Source organism: Syngnathus typhle, linkage group LG7 (genome assembly GCF_033458585.1).
Source record: "Syngnathus typhle isolate RoL2023-S1 ecotype Sweden linkage group LG7, RoL_Styp_1.0, whole genome shotgun sequence".
In the NCBI taxonomy this organism is placed as follows: Eukaryota; Metazoa; Chordata; class Actinopteri; order Syngnathiformes; family Syngnathidae; genus Syngnathus; species Syngnathus typhle.
In genome coordinates, this window is record NC_083744.1 from 7,586,981 (window position 1) to 7,606,566 (window position 19,586).

General features: G+C 41.2%; 1 protein-coding gene and 2 long non-coding RNA genes across 5 annotated transcripts; 2 read left to right on the forward strand and 1 right to left on the reverse strand.

The window, feature by feature from the left end:
• Positions 1–587: 587 nt before the first annotated feature.
• On the forward strand, positions 588–5,233 carry LOC133157142 (uncharacterized). Of its 2 annotated transcripts, XR_009714942.1 has the most exons (4): positions 601–716; positions 3,726–3,765; positions 3,834–4,105; positions 5,120–5,233. It is a non-coding gene; the product is annotated as an uncharacterized LOC133157142 (long non-coding RNA). The 2 variants fall into 2 exon arrangements; XR_009714941.1 differs by having other exon boundaries at positions 588–716; positions 3,726–4,105.
• On the reverse strand, positions 757–19,304 carry LOC133157141 (DENN domain-containing protein 5B-like). Of its 2 annotated transcripts, none has more exons than XM_061283436.1 (21): positions 18,989–19,304; positions 15,270–15,379; positions 13,877–14,588; positions 13,631–13,818; positions 11,751–12,248; positions 9,882–10,113; positions 8,890–9,037; positions 7,912–7,990; positions 7,710–7,829; positions 7,248–7,400; positions 7,089–7,167; positions 6,916–6,982; positions 6,716–6,844; positions 6,519–6,640; positions 6,156–6,301; positions 5,816–5,934; positions 5,314–5,498; positions 5,109–5,191; positions 4,894–5,020; positions 4,226–4,400; positions 757–4,085 (listed from the first exon to the last, which is right to left on the reverse strand). In XM_061283436.1, exons 1-21 carry the CDS (start codon positions 19,095–19,097, stop codon positions 3,902–3,904), a joined length of 3,765 nt encoding a protein of 1,254 aa, XP_061139420.1. In that variant the 5' UTR covers positions 19,098–19,304; the 3' UTR covers positions 757–3,901. The 2 variants fall into 2 exon arrangements, with proteins under 2 accessions (XP_061139420.1, XP_061139419.1); XM_061283435.1 differs by having other exon boundaries at positions 7,710–7,832.
• On the forward strand, positions 7,829–10,015 carry LOC133157143 (uncharacterized). Its single transcript, XR_009714943.1, has 3 exons — positions 7,829–8,065; positions 8,857–8,981; positions 9,877–10,015. It is a non-coding gene; the product is annotated as an uncharacterized LOC133157143 (long non-coding RNA).
• Positions 19,305–19,586: the final 282 nt, after the last annotated feature.

Sequence of the window (19,586 nt, forward strand, 5' to 3'; positions counted from 1 at the left end):
GGATGGGAACGTTGCGCGGGAACTGGGGGCTCGGCCCCGGTTGCTAGGGCACATTGGAGAATGTCGGCAATGGGGCCTGCTTTACTCCAGACCCGCCAGATGGCAGAAAGCAGACCGCTCAACTGCGATAGCGGTGCTATCCGAGTTTAAAGTATTTTACATCAATATGTACCTAATTTTAAGTTGATAAACAACCACATTTCTTGCAAATATTTTAAGCCTCTATTTTTAATGTTAATAATAATAATTCAGATTAAAAACAAAATATGTCTGAAAACCATAAAAAAACAAAACTATTTTTTAATGTTGATAATAATAATTCAGAGTAAAAACAAAATATGTCTCAAAACAAAAAAAAAATCGACTCAATGTAAAGCAATTGTTTACCTCGCAAAACATTCAGTGTAAAAACAGTCCATGTCGAACAATTCAGGATACACGGAGGATTTATTTTTTAAAATTGGATTGAAAAAAAAAATCCACATTAATTTGAATATGCATGACAAATCAATTCTCAAATGCATCCTTTCCTCATGTATGGGTGATGGGCCTTCCATCACCCTTTGCTTAGTTATGGATTCCAGCATTGCATCAAAACTTGCTGACAGCACTGTCACCAAATCACACCCCTTAAAAGGCACTCATCCGCAGTCAAGGTACAAATTTAACTCGTACAGTAAATCAAGACACTCCTGGACTTCACAACCAAATTTAAGGTAGGTAAACAATGAGGGGAAAAAAACCAATCCATTCCACTTGTTTCATTAGTAACTTTAATCTGTGACGTCACATTTTCATAAATAACCTTCATTTATTGCTCTCTCTAATCTGTATTTAAATGACAATAGAGGCTGGGTTACATAGTGCTGGCGGGGCAGTGCAGGACAAAGACAGCATTTCCTAACTGGTAAATGAAATGCAATACAGGGAACCACCGCTGTATCACAGATATTTTTGCAAGCGCTTTTAGGCAGTTTTACAGGACCCAAGCAAATCTGAATTAGGCTTCGGTCTAGTACCCCATTGTTCCACAACATGCCGGTCAGAATGGAGGTCTTCTCAAGAGATACAACATAATTAACAGCAAGAATAAGAGGTAGAGAATGTCGCAAATTAAACTTAAAAGTAAAATTGCTAGTTAGTCTTAGCTTCCTGTTTTTTCTTTATTTTTGTGCAAAAGTAAACTAAGACAACCGAGCTCTCCTTGTTTTCTAAAAATGCTGAAAAATGACTTGGGCAATTAAGCTCTCAATTAAGCCTGTATGTTGTGTTGTGTTGCTTGTCTGCGTGTTTGAAAGGAGTTGCTTGAAAAGTTATAACCACTAACATCCATGGCTAGTTGCAGATGAAATGATATGGTTTGGGTGAACATTTTTAATGTTCAATATGTCGTCATTTTTAGTTACTGTAGATTTCAACTGCACACTTTGCATTTTAATAATCAAACCAGTCCTTTTCCCCAAAGTGATTCCTTGACAGAAAGAGCGTGAGAATAGGCGCTAAAGAATATTTTTGCGTTTGGATTCATTTAAATATGTTTCAAATATCGGGGAGGATGGAAAACTGTTTTCAAAAGTTGCAAAATATATCCTTCTGATAAAAGAGGAACACTGTATAATACTTTTGTGGTTTTTACCAGCTGGCGCTCTCACTTTCATGTATAATACAAACAGTAGGACCACCATACACAGGATCAGAATCTACAGTTTGGACACAAGAATGATGTATTTTAACTGGAAAACATGTCACAATATTGAGAGATTATTAGATGAGGCAACCATATTTACAAGAAAGGAAGTGGACCTGGAATATTCAGAGTCTGATCAACACAAAAAAGTGAAGTTAACAGCACCGATATAATAAGAACAAGAGCATCATAACATACCACAACACAGGGGAACAAAGTGTCGAAATAAGTAAATAAGGCCCAAGTCCTGATAGTTGGCATCACAATACACTATAGCGACAAAACAAATGGATTGGCCATGCATGTGTTTCGTTATAAGTCAACAGAGTGCAAGCAACAAGAGTAGGAGGGGAGTAAACACTGAAAGGGGTAAGTACACGCTCAAGGCAAAATAGGATTATTATCTGTGTATAGGTGCATCTTATTACGAAATAAAATTTAGTCCAAAAGTTCACTTATTTCAGTAGTTCAAGTGAAATTCATGTTTGACCTGTGACTGACAAACAGTTTACACCAACTAACAAGTGCAAAAAATACAGGCTTTACTCCTAAAAAGTACCGTATTTTCCGCACTATTAGGCGCACCTAAAAACTTACATTTTACTAAAAAAAAAAACACAGTGCGCCTTATAATGCAGAGCGCCTTATATATGGATCAATTGATGAATTTGTTGATCCATACTGGTTGTACACAGTGCTCTGCCAAATTGTTTCAGTACGTTTTAGTACGACTAGTAAATTACAAGGTCGCATCGCTTCCCAACATTACGGCAACTGTAGTCAGGGGGCGTCACCGAATAGCTGTTGTACCCGCGAGGCTATTTCATTTCAAAATAGGCTGCTCCGTTAATGTTTCGAGTACATTTACGGATTGATATGGAAGGGAAACATAGGTAAGCAGTACCAATGCGTTAGATCGAACTTTAGTCAGTTCCGATCATTTTATAGGAAATCGTTTGAGAAACGCGATTGTTTACAGAGGGCTCGTTGGTTATTGGCTAGTGGATGCATACCGCAACCCTAGTCAACCTCAGTTTGTTGCAGTATAGCTTCTATTTTATGCGCTTTATAATCCGGTGCGCCTTATATATGGACAAAGTTTTAAAATGGGCCGTTCATTGAAGGTGCGCCTTATAATTCGGTGCGCCTAATAGTGCGGAAAATACAGTAAATGTAATATTTTCGGAAGCGATTGTAGCATTATGCCGTTTGAACGCTGCACTTAAATATTGGAGAACTGAAGGACTGTTCTCATTCAATTCAATTGTATTCCACATAAAAGATGAATATTTTTTTCTTATAAATCTTTAAATGTTTAAAACAGACAGTTCTTAAATATTAATCACAAATCTATTCAACTTGAAAATACAACTGAACTGTACTTAGACGATGTTTCTATTTTGTAATACACTTTGAGAATCACTGTGTTAAAATTCCAAACACATGATAAGAACTTCTGATTTTTAAGTGATCATTTGGGTTTATGGATTTATAAGTAGTATACTTAGCATAATGCTTTTGCAAGTAGTGGAGAGCTAGTGATCAATGCACTTTTTAGCCGTTAATTGAACACAGAGAGAATTGCAAAACAGAACAGAACAGCTGCTTTTGAGCACAATTCACGCTCTGCCACTCAAATGCAGACTCGCCGATGTAACACGCCACACAATATTTTTCTACACGTTTCACTTCCTCAATTGAACCACTGAGATAAATGAAGTTTTCCACCATATTGTCACCGTAACAGTAACAATTGTCACCTGTCTTGTGTTACCCAGTTAGTTTCTTGTCCCCTTGACACTTGACTATTACAGGCCTCGAATTTTTCAGGTGAGGTTTGTGCGGAAATTGTAAAGGTAAAGCGTCAGAGGAACAAAAGTAGTCTTTTCAAGGGTATCAGCCATTTGACAAGAAACAACTATGCGCTTTTTTTCTGAGCGTGCACCCGATGAGGTGCAAAAAATAAACACTGACCGTCTGTCCATGTGAAGTTGGAATTGATGAATTTTGTCCACATATTCTTTTTTCTTCTCCACAGTGTAATCACACAAGGGGGATCTGACTACATCCCAAAGCAGGTACAGTGTGTAAAGACATTTACAGGGCAACAAGTTTGGACCTCACGTGGCATCTTTCCCGTCCACAGGGGATTTTTTTAAAGATATTTCTATAGCAAATGAGAAGTTCAGAAGGGGTGACCACCGTTAGGGGATGTCAGAGGGCCACGCCCTTGACCAGCGAAGTCTCCAGCGTGACGGTGAACTCGTTGAGCGTGTGCAGGATGCGAGAGAGAGAGTGCACAGCAGAGCGGTCGCGCATCAAGGCGCCATCCTCGTAGGTGCGAGACGTTAGGGGACACTCGGCCAACAGTGGAAGCCACTGCGAAAGGAGTCGGTCCCTAAGAAGAGAACAGGCCAGGTGGTTAAACATGCTATGTTAATTTCTTTTGGCTTATCTATAGTGTTTTGATCATATATACAGCTAGTTGCATGAGTCGATTAGTGATCAGGTAAATGTGCGTATTGTGGAGCCTCTCACCTGACTCCCAGGCAAACCAAAAGCTGGAATTTGCCCTCTTTGCCAATGTTTCGTGGCGAAGCGCTGATGGAGTTGACATAGTGGCACAGTAAGTCGCAAGGCGGCTCCTTTATCAGCATTGAGCCCGGAGGGTGGCCCGGCTGGTCGGCCGTCTCCATGGAAACCACAGCCTTTTCTATTACAAAGAGATACACACATTTACATAACTTTAAGAATGGATATACACTGCTGTTACAAGTGGAAAATTCACATTTTATGCCTATATCAATTTTTACAAATATTTCGACTGACAAATTTTATTTCTATGAGGTGCCAAAAAAGATTTAAAAAGAAAAATCACACTTAAACCAGAAATTGCATACCTTCCTCCAAAACTCATATGCACCCAAGAAACTGTCATACCAACCATAAAACAACTCACAAAAAAATTCGGTGTCATAAAAAAACACCTAAAAAAAACTTTCTCACCCAAAAAACCTGTGACACACACAAAAAAAAAAAATCACACATCAAAACCCCTTTCAACTCATACAAAAAAAATCTCACACTAGTCCAAATATAGCCTTAGATTTAGCATAAAGTAAAAGTGGAATGGAGTTGAATTCAGTTTGGAAGCCTATATATAGAAGGAGACCAACAGAAAGTGTACATTACATCAAATAACTCACCCACAAAGTCCCAAACAAACACATTTCTCTGGAAAAGACGACTGGACTTGAAGCCATGGAGGAGGAACTTCTCCAAAGAGGGAACCAGGCCTCCCTCGCCACATAGCAACATGGTCAAGTTGCCTCTCTGCCAGAATTGAAAGGGACAAAGAGAGACATTTTCACAGTAAATATATGGCCTGAAATTGATTATGTGTTACATTCCATACACACACCTCTTGTTCAGGTTTGTGAAAGTGCTTGACGAGATTATTAGCTGCCTCCCTCATGTCTTCATGGACTTCAACAGACACCACTCCTGCCAAGAGACAAAAACAAGAGTACAGTCAGAGAGCGAAAGCAAGTACACGAACTGCCATTGCTCACAAACAATACTGTCTTCTATCCAGAAGAAGTTAACGTGTACTTTTCCGTACGTACTCGTCCTGTTTCCAAGGGATCCCAGCACAGCGCGTACGCCCTGGGAAGGCGAAGCTAACTCCGGCGGCGTCCCGGTCCATCTTCCGAAATCCTCCTCGCCACCAGGTGACACCAACTGCCCAATGAGGACTCGTTCCAAGCTGCCGTCGCCCACGCCTTTCCCTAACCATCGGCCACAAGGGAATCTGGCAGGGAGGACCATGCATATTTTAGAAGCAGAAGAAAAAATGATGCAGGGAAAAAAGATTGTCCTGAAGTGCACCTGCACAACTAAAGATGTAACCAAACTAGAGACATTTTCAAAAAACAGCAGCTTGTGCTTGTATTTGATTTTATTAGAATGAGTAGGTGAACCTAATTTTGCGGCTGGTGAGTGTACCCAAAGAGGAAGTGTAAAAACCTGGCTGGCAGAGCACAAATGGCACACATTAAAAACTAGAATGTCGTCTATTTTGCATATTTGAAAAGCATGTAGCCTTCAAAGAGTGGCTGCTATTCTTACTTGTATGTGTGTCCCGTGATCTCATTGTAGACCATCACACAGTCAATGAGACACTTGGCAAGCAGGCCCGAGTTCTCCTGTCCCAGCTGCAAAGTACTCAGTCGGCCCAGGTTCTTACACTGGAACAAAAACAACTGTTGTTCACGCAAACTCATAAGATGCGATAAATTTGACTTTGCCTCAAATTAGATCATTATGATGAAATGACCTTTTTATGATCCTTTTTATTTGTATTTTTTTAAATATTTCTTTGTAATTTATTATAAATACATATACATTTTATTATAATAATAATTATAATATATATTATATTGTAAATATTTTTATTTATGAGACAAACCTGGAAAAAAATCTCCTGGGTATTCTTGGGGATCTGTCTCACTCCAGAATCTCCCATTTCTCCAGACACACACACCCACGGGTTGACCGTCGCCATGGCGATGCTCAGCTTCTTCATGGGGATGATAGAGACTCGATAGGGAATGTCTGTAGAGAGGCGGGTTGTTTTTTAGCAATAATATCATTGCTTATTTTTATCATCCTTCTGTCAGTCTATTCATCCATTCTATCTGATGTCATTAAGAGTTTTTTTTTTCTTCCGTGTAAAACACTCTGGATTTGCATTACGTATGAATGGTGCTGTTCAAATAACCTTGCCTTGCCTATGGGCGCTTTTGTCACAGTTTTATTTGTATTGACTCACTGATGGAGGCAAAGGCGCGCGTGAAGCAAAGGTAGTCCACCGTGTTGAGCGACAGAAGGTGGAATAGAAACTGTTCTCTTTCTTCCTCGCAGAGAAGGAAGGCGTGAGGCTTGTATAGCTGTCTGCGTAGAAAAACAAAAGCAAAACAAGGTCATAAAACGGCACCAGAAAAAAGCAGGATGAAATTCATTGTTTACCTAAGCAACTCCTGGTTTGTAAGCATCTCTTTAAGGTGCTGTGAGAGCATCTTCTTCTCCAGAGTCAAGCTGATCCAGGCCCGGGCTTGTGCCACCTCAGACATTCCCTCACTCATCGTCTGGATAAACCTGAAAGAAGAGAAAAATATGCACATCAAGAATATTAAGTAGTCATTTGGACGTGACATATTGTTACTAACCTCATATCTTGTACCAAGGATCCTTTTTGAAGGACAGCGCCATCGTCATATGTTCTCTGCTCTGTGCCTGGATATATTTAACAAAATCAAAACTGACTGAATCTCACGCAGGGATAAAAGGAACCTTGGACTACACTAGATGATGTCTAATACTTCATTCTAATCTCTCTTACCTGGAGATTCAGCAGGCACCTCTGTTTTCTCTAAAGCCGCTTGGTAATGAAGCAGATGCGACCACAGAGCTGACTTTCCCTGTTTAAACATACCAACACACATCTGTTAGTGCCCTGAAAACATTTTCATTTGGTTGACGTGAGGATGCAGGATCTGACCTGTTTCATCTGCAGACCGTGGCCCCAGGTTCTCTCCAGTAGGTCGCACAGACCGTGAATCAGAGTGTTCTCCTGCAGGCCGGTGATATTGACCTCCCCCTGACCCACTTCCACATTCTCCTTTCCCATCCTCTCCATCAACATACGTTTGGTCTAGAAGAGTAGAGAGAATTGAAAAGCAATAGACCAATTCAGAATGTTGATAAAAAAAGACATCAATTGTCAGACGGACTGAATGCTGACCGTAATTACATTTTTTAACAGTAAGTAAAGACATTGTCAAAATTCTCATTGAGGACTGGCTAATTGAATTCTTGGATTAGTGCATGAATTTTGCAGCTGAAATGGATGATGTAATGTCCTCTACTAGCATGCAAGCCATTGTTTTCCTGCATTACTCAAAGATTCCAAACACTACTTAGCAGAGATAATGACTTTTGTAAACTATCAAGAGAATCTCACCTTCAGTCGACACTCGTTCAGCAGCCCTTGAACAAACTCTCTGTGCGTCTGAGCGATGACTTGAGGCGAAAGGTCCAGAAATTTAAGATGGTTAAGGTGTTTTCTTACCAATGGGTGCTTCTGCTGAGGGAACCAAAATCAACCAAGGCATAAGGGAAGCGTGTTTTTGTACGGACTTGTTTTTGAACGGCAAACAAAGCACCTGTCTTTGCTCAGGATCAGGCTCTGCTGATGTCCTCCAGGAATCGGATCTGCGTGATGGTGTGACACGACTGGACCGCCTGGACGTAAACACACATTTTGCACTGAAGAAATTGCAGGCACCAAATATTCCCAAAATACCATCCTTGTGTAAAGTGAGTTCTAACACTGCTCAATAGCAAAGCTTTATGAGTCTCCAAAGATTTGATTTTGTAAATCTGTATATTATTATTATTATTATTAGACAGATTCAGAAAAAAATCCTAGAAAGATTTACTAGCATTGCGTCTTTGATTAAACATTAGTTGACTAGAGAATTTTGGTATTGCTTTGTATGACGTAAATAGCACTTGCTGCAAGCAACTAGCACTCTTCTCTTGAAAAAGTTTAAGTGTAAGAGTCATCTACTGCAGTGTGCAAATGAGTTTACTTTATGCCATCAGCGTTAATCATGGCAGAAAGAGCTGTAGCAGAAAGAGCTGTGACTGACTACATTGAAGCAAGCCAAGTGCCATCCACAAAAAGACAATCAAGCTGATTCGTAACCCCGATTTGGAAATGTGCCTTGAATCCAAACTGTAATACAGTGTGCCCCGGCTATAAACTACATTATTATGGCTCGGTGTTTGCGCCTTTGACATACTGTAGTAATTTTTTTTTTTAGTTTGTATGTGTTGATGTTCCATGTGTGTTAAAGTATAAGTTGCTTGAAAGTTTATTACTGTAACTATGCTATACTGTAAAGTGACTTGTTCTTTAATACATAACACATAATAATTATTAATAATAATTTATTATCATTATCATACAGTACATTTAATTTGTCCAGATTTTTTGCGCCTGGCTAGAATCAAGCCCAGTGATCCCCCGTGAGAATCTGTGGTTAACTATTCATTTTCTGACTGATAACGTCATCCTCCCCTTTGTATGACACCATCTGCTTTAGACATTGTTCGTCAACCCGGGATGAAAGACTCACTTGGTGCTTTGGGAGTGTATGAGGACATCTGCCTGCAGCTTGGGAAAGTAGCCCGGCTGGTGGCGACCCTGGCCGATCCTCATGTCCAGGAGGTGAGGGTGTATGGCGGTGTGGTCGGCCTTCAGCAGCCTGCGCTCGATGGCCTGAGCTGCATGCATGGACACAAAGTTTACATACAGTCATGGAAACACAACGGTGCTTGTCACTTAGAGGGGAAACAAAGGCCTGTTCATAAAAGATGCCATTCTAATACTAACTCAAGTTCAAATTAAATAAATAAAAAACACAACACATACAATGAGTGTATATATACCCAGGTTTTCTGACACATTATGTAAAGAAGGGCAAACACACAGCGATGGTGGCACCGTCATATATTCGGCATACATTCAAAAGAGCTAAATGAGCAGACTGGAAGAAGGGACACAAAAACAGCTCATCCCCCACCACATTCTTTGACGCACCCCCATCTTTAATGCTCTTCCATCCGCACCCCGCCCCCTCTAAGCAGCCTTATTCCTGCACTCGTTTTGCCTTTTATGGAAATTGACTTTGATATTCATACAAGAAATGTTTTATTCGGTTTGATGTTCTTGTGCGCAATAATGCTGCAGAGAATCATCAACTGAACACAAACCAGATGGGCAACTCTGATTAAATATGTTTTTTTTCTCCTTTCTTAAAAAAATTTCTTGATTGATATTTAAATGAATAATGAGTGCATCGTGTTAGCAAATTTCATGTAAATGCAATGATTTATCTACGAATGTATTTAAAATTGCAATCGACTACATAACAAACACAAGATACGTAAATATTAAAACACGCCTTACAAACACATTGTAAATTCATGCGTAGAAAATATTGTACGATTCGTCTGTGTACGTCCGTGAAAGAGGCGGGGCCAAGAAGTGTGACCTTTGCTGCATGACAACCCGTGGCAAAAAGGACAAAATACGTTTTGATGTTGTCATTACGCATTTCCAGGGTACCTGATTCAAAGAGCGTGGAGCATTTCCTGTAGCGACTCCCGGGAGACTCGGCCTGGTCCGTGTCGTAGAGTCGCTCCCTTTCCAGGCGACTGTCAAAGAGCTGTTGCAGTGGCTCGCGGTCAGCCCAGCGAGAGATCACCTTGCCGTCGGCAAAAGATGAAAACATAGACGTCTCCAGGAAGCGGGATAGGAAATGCAAGTGGGTCACAGGCTGAGCTGAGAGGAAGGCACCCTGGAATACGGAAGGTCCACAAGGAAATAATGTTGAATGAGATCCTACTTCTTAAATAAAATTAAGATTGACATATTGATGATCAATATCACAATATTATATATAACAATATTGAGCCAAGGCACACATCAAAACTCACACAGGAATATTTGGCATTTACAAAATCACTTTTTCTCCATTACTTTGGACAAAAAAACAGCCAATTCATCATTATGTAACGTGGCAAAAAACAATTTAAATTTTTTTTTTTCCAATTATTTTGTGGGAGAATCTCAAATTTTTGTGTGTAGGCCCAAGTTTCACCTACATATACTATCAGCTCACTCCATGTTGGATAAAAAGAATCCGAAACAAACAGCACCAAAAATATTTTTTGAATAGCATTCCATGCTAGTTAATGCAATTTTAGGCAATTTAACCAAGCTGTTGTGAGGTGCTTCGATTTACTAGAAGCGCACACATTAAAAAATAGCATTATTATCTACCATTAAACATGACTGCTAAAATGCTGTAAATAGTACAAAACAATTTCACACGGTGAAGAACAAACAGTAAAAAAAGCGTGGGAAAGGACAAAGAAAAGTAAAGGTTTGCTCTGCTGGCTGGTGCACTTCATGACCTGCAGCTAATATGTCCAATTAGATGCACATAAGGGGAAGCCGCACCAGCCTCAACTAGACGACTGCCAAACCTTGGAGTCATTTGTGTACTTAAGTTATTTTTGTCAGTAATCCAAAGCTCTCTGATAACCTGGCAAGTCCGCTTAGTTTCTGAACTTTAATGTACTCCATTCGTGCTTTATTCCAGAGAATAAACGAATACTTTTTGTTTCTCTCATTCCCTGTGGGGCGGGGAATTACCGTTTTTTACCATGTATAATGCGCAAAATTTAAATTAAATTTGTCCTAAAATCTGGGGTGCGCATTATACATGGGTAAAGAATTTTTTTTTTATCTGGATATCATCCGGAGGCCGCCATTACAGATGGGCTTTCTTCTCTGCTGTTCACTTCAAACACGCTCCATAAGAACACAATGCTCTCGTATCAGACGCTTGCTCGATCACCTGCTCGTTTGCTGTCACAATGTACCCTACACAAATCCGAAACATTTCTTCGCTATCGAGTTTGCTAGCGCATGCGCAGTGATACTAACCGGCAGAATAACATCCGGTTGTTCCCAAAGATGATCTTTTTTCTGCAATAATTTTACGTTTACGGATTTAAGTAGGAGTCAAAATTTGGGTGCGTATTATACATGGGTACAGGCTTTTTTCCAGCATCAACATGCCATTTTTAGGGTGCGTATTATACATGGGGGCGCATTATACATGGAAAAAAACGGTTAGTCCAACGATAGAGGTTCCATTTAAAGTGGTTCCATGCTCTTCCACAGTTCATTCTGACATCTTTTGAGAAAAGATGCAGCATAATAGAAGAAGGCCTCCATTTAAGATGCAGAGAAAATATATGTACAAATCACCTTCAAAACTTTAGTACAGAATTACATCAATGTCCATTTTCAGTTGTTTTTTTTTGGTTGAAAAATATAAACAAATTTGACTTGACTTGAATCTCTTCTAGAATATTCCTGGGGGAAAAAAACGCAAAAAAAAACAACAACAAAGGTTCACTTTACCTTGTCGAAGTTGAACGTTCCCTCTCGATTACTCATCCAGGAATCTAAATCGTGTGCACTGTGGATGACGAACTCCTCATAGCGGCCAAACATTGTAGCGAATCGTCCAGCAAACACCTCTCTTAGTTGAATGTTCATCTTCGCATCACTCAAAGCCTTCTCCTCTTCCTCCAATACGCGCCCCAGCGTCTTCTCTTGGCCTGATAACTTGTCTCCTCCGCACCTCCAAGCCAGAGCCTGCAGCCTCTCTAACGCTTCCAGCTCTTCTCCCCTGAGGTTCCCGTTCCTTCTGTCCTCCATCAGATCCTCCAGGACTAGGCTGCTCAGTTGAGGGGAGGCCGGGGTGGGCTTTGTGAGAGCACTTCCCTGCAGAGGGACCCCAAAATGCTGCAGAATGTCGCTCAGTTCCCGCACTAGCTCAGCTTGGTCCGGAAAGGCAGGGAGACCCTCTGGAGGGTCCACGCAGTGGTTGTCAATGTCCACGAAGCAAAGGTTGGCCTATGCAGGGGGAAAACAAAAATTCAATCACCTCTCCCATCAGATAATTAAAATTGCATGAAACTATGCAGTCCTTCATATCTTGGAGGCAAACTGGAAGAGCTGCAAACATTCAATTAAGATCCCAGATCAAGATTTCCATCCGCTCAATTGGTTCTTGCCACTTTGAAACCCGAAAGAGGATGAGCTGAGCTTTTGCAGCAAGAGAAAGAAGAGACCGCCAGCACTGCACAAATTACATTCATTACCGCCAAGAAACAAGCATTTGCACCTTAAGATTAAAATGAAATAAAAAATGTTTTATGGAAATCCCAAGCAAGCAAAGAACATGCCAACACAGCAAAAGCCGAGATTCAAACCCAAGCCTGAATATGAACATGCTAAGCGTACTTTTGCCAATTGATTACATATCTGAAATCATGAGTTTATATGTGTTTTATATTGGAATAAAATTCTCTATTGCAGAGACAATGTTGTCCTTTTTTGTCTATTAGCTATTCATTCCGATATTGCTAAGCTTTTTCATCTACAAAGTTAAAGCTTTTTTCCATATCCAAACGTTATAGCTAGTAATTACTCTAATTAGTTCATTTTGACCCGTTCCTTGTATCTAAATGTTAGATCGACTTTAATTGTGATTCCAGAACCTCTTGAGAGAACCTCTGAGAGCTATTTGTAAAATGTTGACTATCTCAGATAGCCACTATTAATTATTATCTTTGCAAAACTGCATTTCTTGACCTGAAATCATTGTGCAGATATAGCCAGGGAAATATCACAGTCGAAGTAGCGCAGCTTAGTCAGTAGCCACACAACCTTGAGCAGCGACCTCTGACAGTCAGATTAATGCCTCAGGGGGGACGATTGGAAGGTACACGTTGATCCAGCCTGACTCAGCTTCATCCTCCTACTCTCTTCACTTCCTGGTTTGTTTTGAAGGTTGTTTCCCACCCCGTGTCATCAAATTGCACGGAAAAACAATGTGATCATTAAGTCACATGAATTATTCACTATCTCTCATGCTCATACACTGCAGCCTTTCATCCATGCCCCCAAGCGACTCGGTTGCCTTCTTTCTAGGGCAACTTTAAAAGAGGCTGGGTCGAGATATTCACACAGCATGCAGTAATGTTGCACGATTGACTGGATTAGTGAGCGGGGTACAGCAGAAAATACACTGGTTCAAGAGGGAATATTGCGCAAGATCTCAAATGTTGCTTAAAGTGGAAATACAGTATCAAGTAAAAGAGACTTTTTAGTGGCTTGTAAAATAATCAAATGTCAAGCCAAGTAAATTGTTAGCTGCTACTTTTTGAAGATGTTGTGTCTGCATCACAGTGGCGCTAATTGACAAATTGATTTCAAAATCCAGAATTTCACACCTCATGAGGCAGTTGGAGGGAGGCTCGCTGAGCGCCATCCCTGCGTTGGATGCCCATTAGGAAAGGTACAGGAGCGTCCAGGAGGTGGTGTAGAGGTGTAGAAATGATGGGAAGGTAGATGTGCTGCCACTGGAAGGGGAATAACAATGTCGTGATGCCCTCCGCCACTGTCATCAAGCGCTGGTAGTCTGAGGAGGAAGATCAGCAGTGAAGACACACTTATGGTTCGAAAGAAGATTTTCATACCTTGAGAGTAGAGCAGGATTTGCGTCTCCAGGAGGGAGCATGTAAGCAGCTGCACCATGTTGTCCACGCCAAGCAAGGAGAAGGCTTCCCTCAGAGGATACTCCCCGAGAGGAAGCTCACCGGGGCCGGGCCGTTGACACAAGATGGGGCCCTGCACGCCGTGAAACCTCAGCGAGCGGCCGGGCGGCGGTAGGGGCACCTCGTAGAGGATGTTGTGAATGTAGCTTTCCAGCGGGAGAGGTGGCGCCGTTTGAGAGGCGACGGCCTGGTGAAGCTGAGACAGGAAGTGGCGAGACGCTCCGAGGAAGGGGAGCGGCGTGAGGAGGCAGAGGGCTTTGGACACGTACAGCGTGTCATGAGACGGGTCGAAGGAGCCGGCGCAACCCAGACAGGTGGCGGCGGCGTTGCCGGCCGCTAGAGACTCGCCGTCAGACTCATCCAGGCTGCTCCCCAGCGAGTCCATGCTCGAAGTGGAGGGAGAGGAAGCGGACGAGGGGGCGGAAGAAGAGGAAGCGGAGTGATGCTCCACGTGGTGCATCCGGTGAAGGGTCTGCATGGCTGTGATGATCTGCGCACCTGTCACCTCCTCGTAGAAGGTGTGGACAAAGCCGTAGGAGCGCGAGCCGTCTTCAAATCCGATGGTGAAGGAGTGGAAGTGAGACTCCAGGCGGTCAGCCTGAGTCCGGAAAGAAAGACCCCTCGGCATGCAGAGCTGATGACGCAGAGGGAGAATGACAACAGTGACAAGAATGTAACAGTTTTGCAACAGTTGCATACAGTACAGTGAGTGGTGCCTTGCAAAAATGGAAACAAATTAGTTGCGCCTGCTCATTTGTAGTAAATTAATCATTTCTGGATTAATCAACTAAAATTCCACTACATGTCACCATTCAAAGTCATTTATTTGTAGTAAATAATTTTCTGACCATTTCACCTCAATTTAGCCTGTCAGGATATATTGCTGTCATAGAAAGCTAAACAAAAGTACATTATCTTTCATTTTGAAAAAAATCTGACTAACTAACTAACTGTAATTCTGCATTTCACTATACTATACGAAGCTGGCGTACAAAATTGACTGAAGATACACTATTTGCAGTAAATGATAACATTTGGACCAATTAAATGAAATTCTACCCGTGACTGAAAGTTGAAGAAAGAAAAGACAGGAGATGACAATCTAAGCTTTTATCTGATCTGTTTTTTCTTCATTACAACAATAAACATATTCAAAAATAAAGTCAACCATTGTTTTGTTTACACAGTATATCATCTGCAGCCAAACTATTTGTATTTTGTCATTTGCATAAACATCACACCGATTTAAACCACTGGTATTCATTTTTAACCAGAAAAGTCCTCCTTACTCGTTGAACTAATTCTACATTCTCACCGTGTTGACTGCATCCTTATTGAAGATGTTCCTGTCTGTGCTCTCGGGGTAGTGGACCAGAACCCTAGATTTGAAGGACCGGTGAATGGGGCTCTGCTCAAAGCTCTCTCCTGAAAATCAATTGAGAGATAATTTGTTTCAACTGATGCACAATAGACAGAAAGTGAACATTGCAAGAACACATGTCAAAATCATGCTTCTTGAGTGGTTGCACTCAAATCTCCATGTTACAAATGGTGACTGTGTCAGAAGCCCGGAAGAGAAAATCGCCCTGTCTTGAAAGTGGGCAAAAGAAAAAAGCAAGTAAGGAACTGAATTGAACCCAAATAACCTCAATGTGCCCTGCAACTGATTAGCAACTGGTTCAGGGTGTAGTTTACCGTTTGTAGGTCAGTCAGATGCAATAGACTCCAGCACCCCGTCACCCTGAACATGATAAGTGGCATTGAAAATTGATTGGCTGTGAGCAAAGAAAAAAAATTGTACATCAACTTGAATACTAAAATTGGCAATACTAAAATTGCAAATTCCCTTCACTTTTACAAAATAGAGATGTTACTCGTAAATTTTATTACCATTAATCTTTTTTTAAATTTGATCAGTTCTTTCTAGTCTCCAATTTCAAAACTAGTTATTTATCACTGTGTTATGTAGCCTTTAATGTACAGAATAATATGAGAAGTTCATACATTTATTTGGGTTGACAGTCATGAAGGAAACTATGACTACGATGCAACAAAAATGAATTTGACACCCCTGGTTTAAAGCGTTTCGTCTGGTTTGACTGAACGGCAGCTGCAAAAGAATGACTCGCCCGTGTATTAACACTTGAGCAGATGAGGACACACATATCAAGTGAAGGAGATTAAAATAGCAGCCGGCATCAGCTGCTTCTAACTTATAGCCAGACAGTAGTGGGAAGTACTCCATTCGATTTTTTGGCAGGAATCTGTATTTTACTCGGGCATTTCTTTTTCTGACAATTTCGTATTGAAACTATTTTGTGGTTTTGTTTTGTGGGGTCAGGGAGTCCTCGTCATTCCCCTTCAAGCACCCCCCCCATGACCGTCATCTGGAGCGAACGGGTCGAATCTGAAGCCTCAGCCAGGCGGCATTCCAACGGGCAGCGTCATGTGAAATTTGATTAGGCTGCACAACACACTGCACTGCATTGAGGAACCAACAACAGCAGATTGTTCCTGGGTGCTTGGCAGTTCTCTATTGACTCACATTCGAGAGCTCAAACGTCTCAACATACATAAATCGTTGAGAAGTCTTGTTTACGTGGAATAATTTCAGTTTAGGAGTTCCAACAATCAATGGATTAAACTGTCAAACACTAAATAGTATAAATCATATCATATAAAAAACAATGTAAAATGGGTAATTACTACATAGTTTTGACTTATTCACAAATCACCATATAAATTTAAAGGTGTTTTTATTTAAACGCTTTTTTTTTTATCTTTGAGGACAGTTTTAGTGTACTATACAGGAAATTGTTTATTTGGAGGTTACCTACCTGGAACAGATCTAAAAATCTTTTTTTATGTATAGTTTTGCCCCACCCACACACTAAACACACCTTTTAAAGGATACTTTGCCTCTCGAAAAACATGACTGGCTGAATGAAGAGACTCACTTGTACAGTTTCGAGGCAAGCTTGGGTCAAGCTGCTTTTGTCACTTCCTGATGAAGTTAACAATAAAACTGACACTAGATTTAAGTACAGTACCCTTGGACGCATTGATGCGTATTGCATCCAATTAGTTTACTGAACATGGACAATGTTGTCAAAACAAATCTTAATCCCGATCCTGCACATTCAGCAGCTGTCTAGTCTCATGGTGCGAAACAACTAATTTAACAAGCCATTGAACACACACACACACACACATGGATGTCCTCTGTTTTCACAGACATGGAAAATGATGTGAACAATCTTACATTTTCAAACTCCAAATTAATGAATAGCCATAATATGTATAATGTGTAAATCCTTTTCATGACATGAGATCAGTCCTCATACTCCCCAAAAGGAAACACAGATAATGTCATCAGCAATGTACAGCACAAGAGCGAAGAGTACAGATAATTAGATATGACGTAAACTCGGTACATTAGAGATGCAAGGACCATTAAATGACATGAGTAATGCTGTATTTCAACCAAGGGAGAGTTAGTCCAGGCTGACTTAACGCTACAAGTACCAAAAAAAGGATTAAGGTACCTTGCCGGCGAAATTGATACTTCACTGGAATTATTTTGTCTACATGGCTGACAGACACGCACCAAACCTGTCTACGAGGTGTGTTTCAAAGCCACTTGATAAAAACATATCCAAGATGGCACTGATGACTAATGTCTGGAATTATATGAAGAATTCAAAGAGCAACAGGTTAGACTTCCCTTCAAGTGAATTATTTGGTGAGAAACAATCTTGTTCCTGACTGGCTGCATTTGACAAGGCAAGGAAATAATACTGTGCTAGCTGAGTAAAATGTTCTACATTTGTTGTACTGTTGAATAAAAATTAATGAAAGAAAATCACTTTTCACAAAAACATTTTCACCTATAGGTATACTCACCTTTGTTGCCAGGTTTATACATTATGTTGACTGTTGATTTATTTTGATCAACTTGTAATTTTCACAGTTAGGGGTGTGAGATAAGAATGTATGACTAACTCTTCAGCTCGGTTGCGGCTTAAGGCCCAACGTTCCCATGAAGGCAGGAAATCCCTTGAAGAAGCATATCCTGCTGCCGCTTCTGCTGCAGTGGCGAGGCGATGGCCTGCTGTTACATAAGCAGATTGACAACGATCGCCGCAAGCACCCAAGCAGCGGAGCGGTCACCCTCTCAGTGGGAAGCCAGCGATTAAAGGCGATGCAGTTAGTTAGAAGACAAAAAATCATTGGCAGCTTTAACATCAGCAGGGTTATTCCTTCCATCCCTGCCAGACTAGTGTCGCATTTAATATCATAGTGACGGAAGGCTATTGTTTTTTTCCACAATTCCAACCAAGACATGACGTTTGATGTTCCAGACAGAATTTGTCTACGCCACGGTTCACTGTCAACATCGAGGAGAAAAACAACTGAAATCTTCCCATTTCTCTTTGCTCCATCTGTAAATAAAAGCCTAATGGCCCCCTTCACAAGACAAGAGCATCTCCCTGCGTCGATTGTTATTGCCATGACAACCCCATGGACATCTTACACAATCAATCACAAAAACACCTTCCTTTAAGTCTGGATAATGTCGCCAAAATAGGATTGTTTATTTTTAATATGATGGGCAAAAATTTAGGGAAATTAAGTTTTTTTTAGGATTGGAATATGACGGAGGTGGAAAAAATCCTGCTAATATTAAGAAAAACTATCTTGTGAATGATGCACCTAAATATTGTGCTGAATAATGATGATGGGCTAAACACAATAGGATGCTGGTCGAATGTCAGTTTATGTCTTTCTTTTGGCGAGTTATGCTGAAATATATTTAAAATGAAGGCCCCGGTATTTTATTAGATGTGCCTTCAGAATAGTGGATGCTATTTATTTAAATAAATAAAAAAGTGGATATTAAAATTGAGCTGACAGGCTTCCGAGTGGATCTCATACTTGTAAACAACGACATTAAACACACCAAATTGACCATAGTCTCCTCTAAAAAACACATATATTGACATTTAGAGGCTTGTCGAGTATTTGTTTTGCTACCTGCTCCATCGTCCGGCTCCAGGCCCGTCTCCGGGTCCAGTCCACACACGACGAAGTAGTGGGCGAAGCGGCAAGAAGCCGATCCGGTAGCCGTCGCGATGGTGCTCATCCTCGGTCACACGGAGAAAGAAAGATACGTAGAAATCGGTCTAAGCGTCTCGCTGCTGGTTCCACATAGCCAGGTCGAGCCGATCGCTTCGGAGGAACGTCGCCTGCCCGGACTACTGGCAGGGCGTCGTTCGCGTTAGGATCCGATTGGTATAGTGGAGGAGAAGCACCGGATGGTACGACGGTCATCTAGTGAGGGTTGGCCGGGGGAGGAGGCAGCGTGTAGGGCCCGGGGAGGAGCGGGTGAGGTGGGGTGGGCTGGGGTGGGGTGAGGTGGACGCTGGAGGAGGCGGAACAAAGACATTGAACGGATCATCATCATCATCACTGCTTATTGGAAACGGGTTCTTAACGTTACTATTAGGCTATTATGAATATTTTTAAAATGAGACTGAAACAAAGGTGGGCAAAAGCAACCCATTCAAGTGCAGTAATATAACATACATGAGGCTTTAGAGTCTAAAGGTGTCAAACTCAAGGCCCGGGGGCC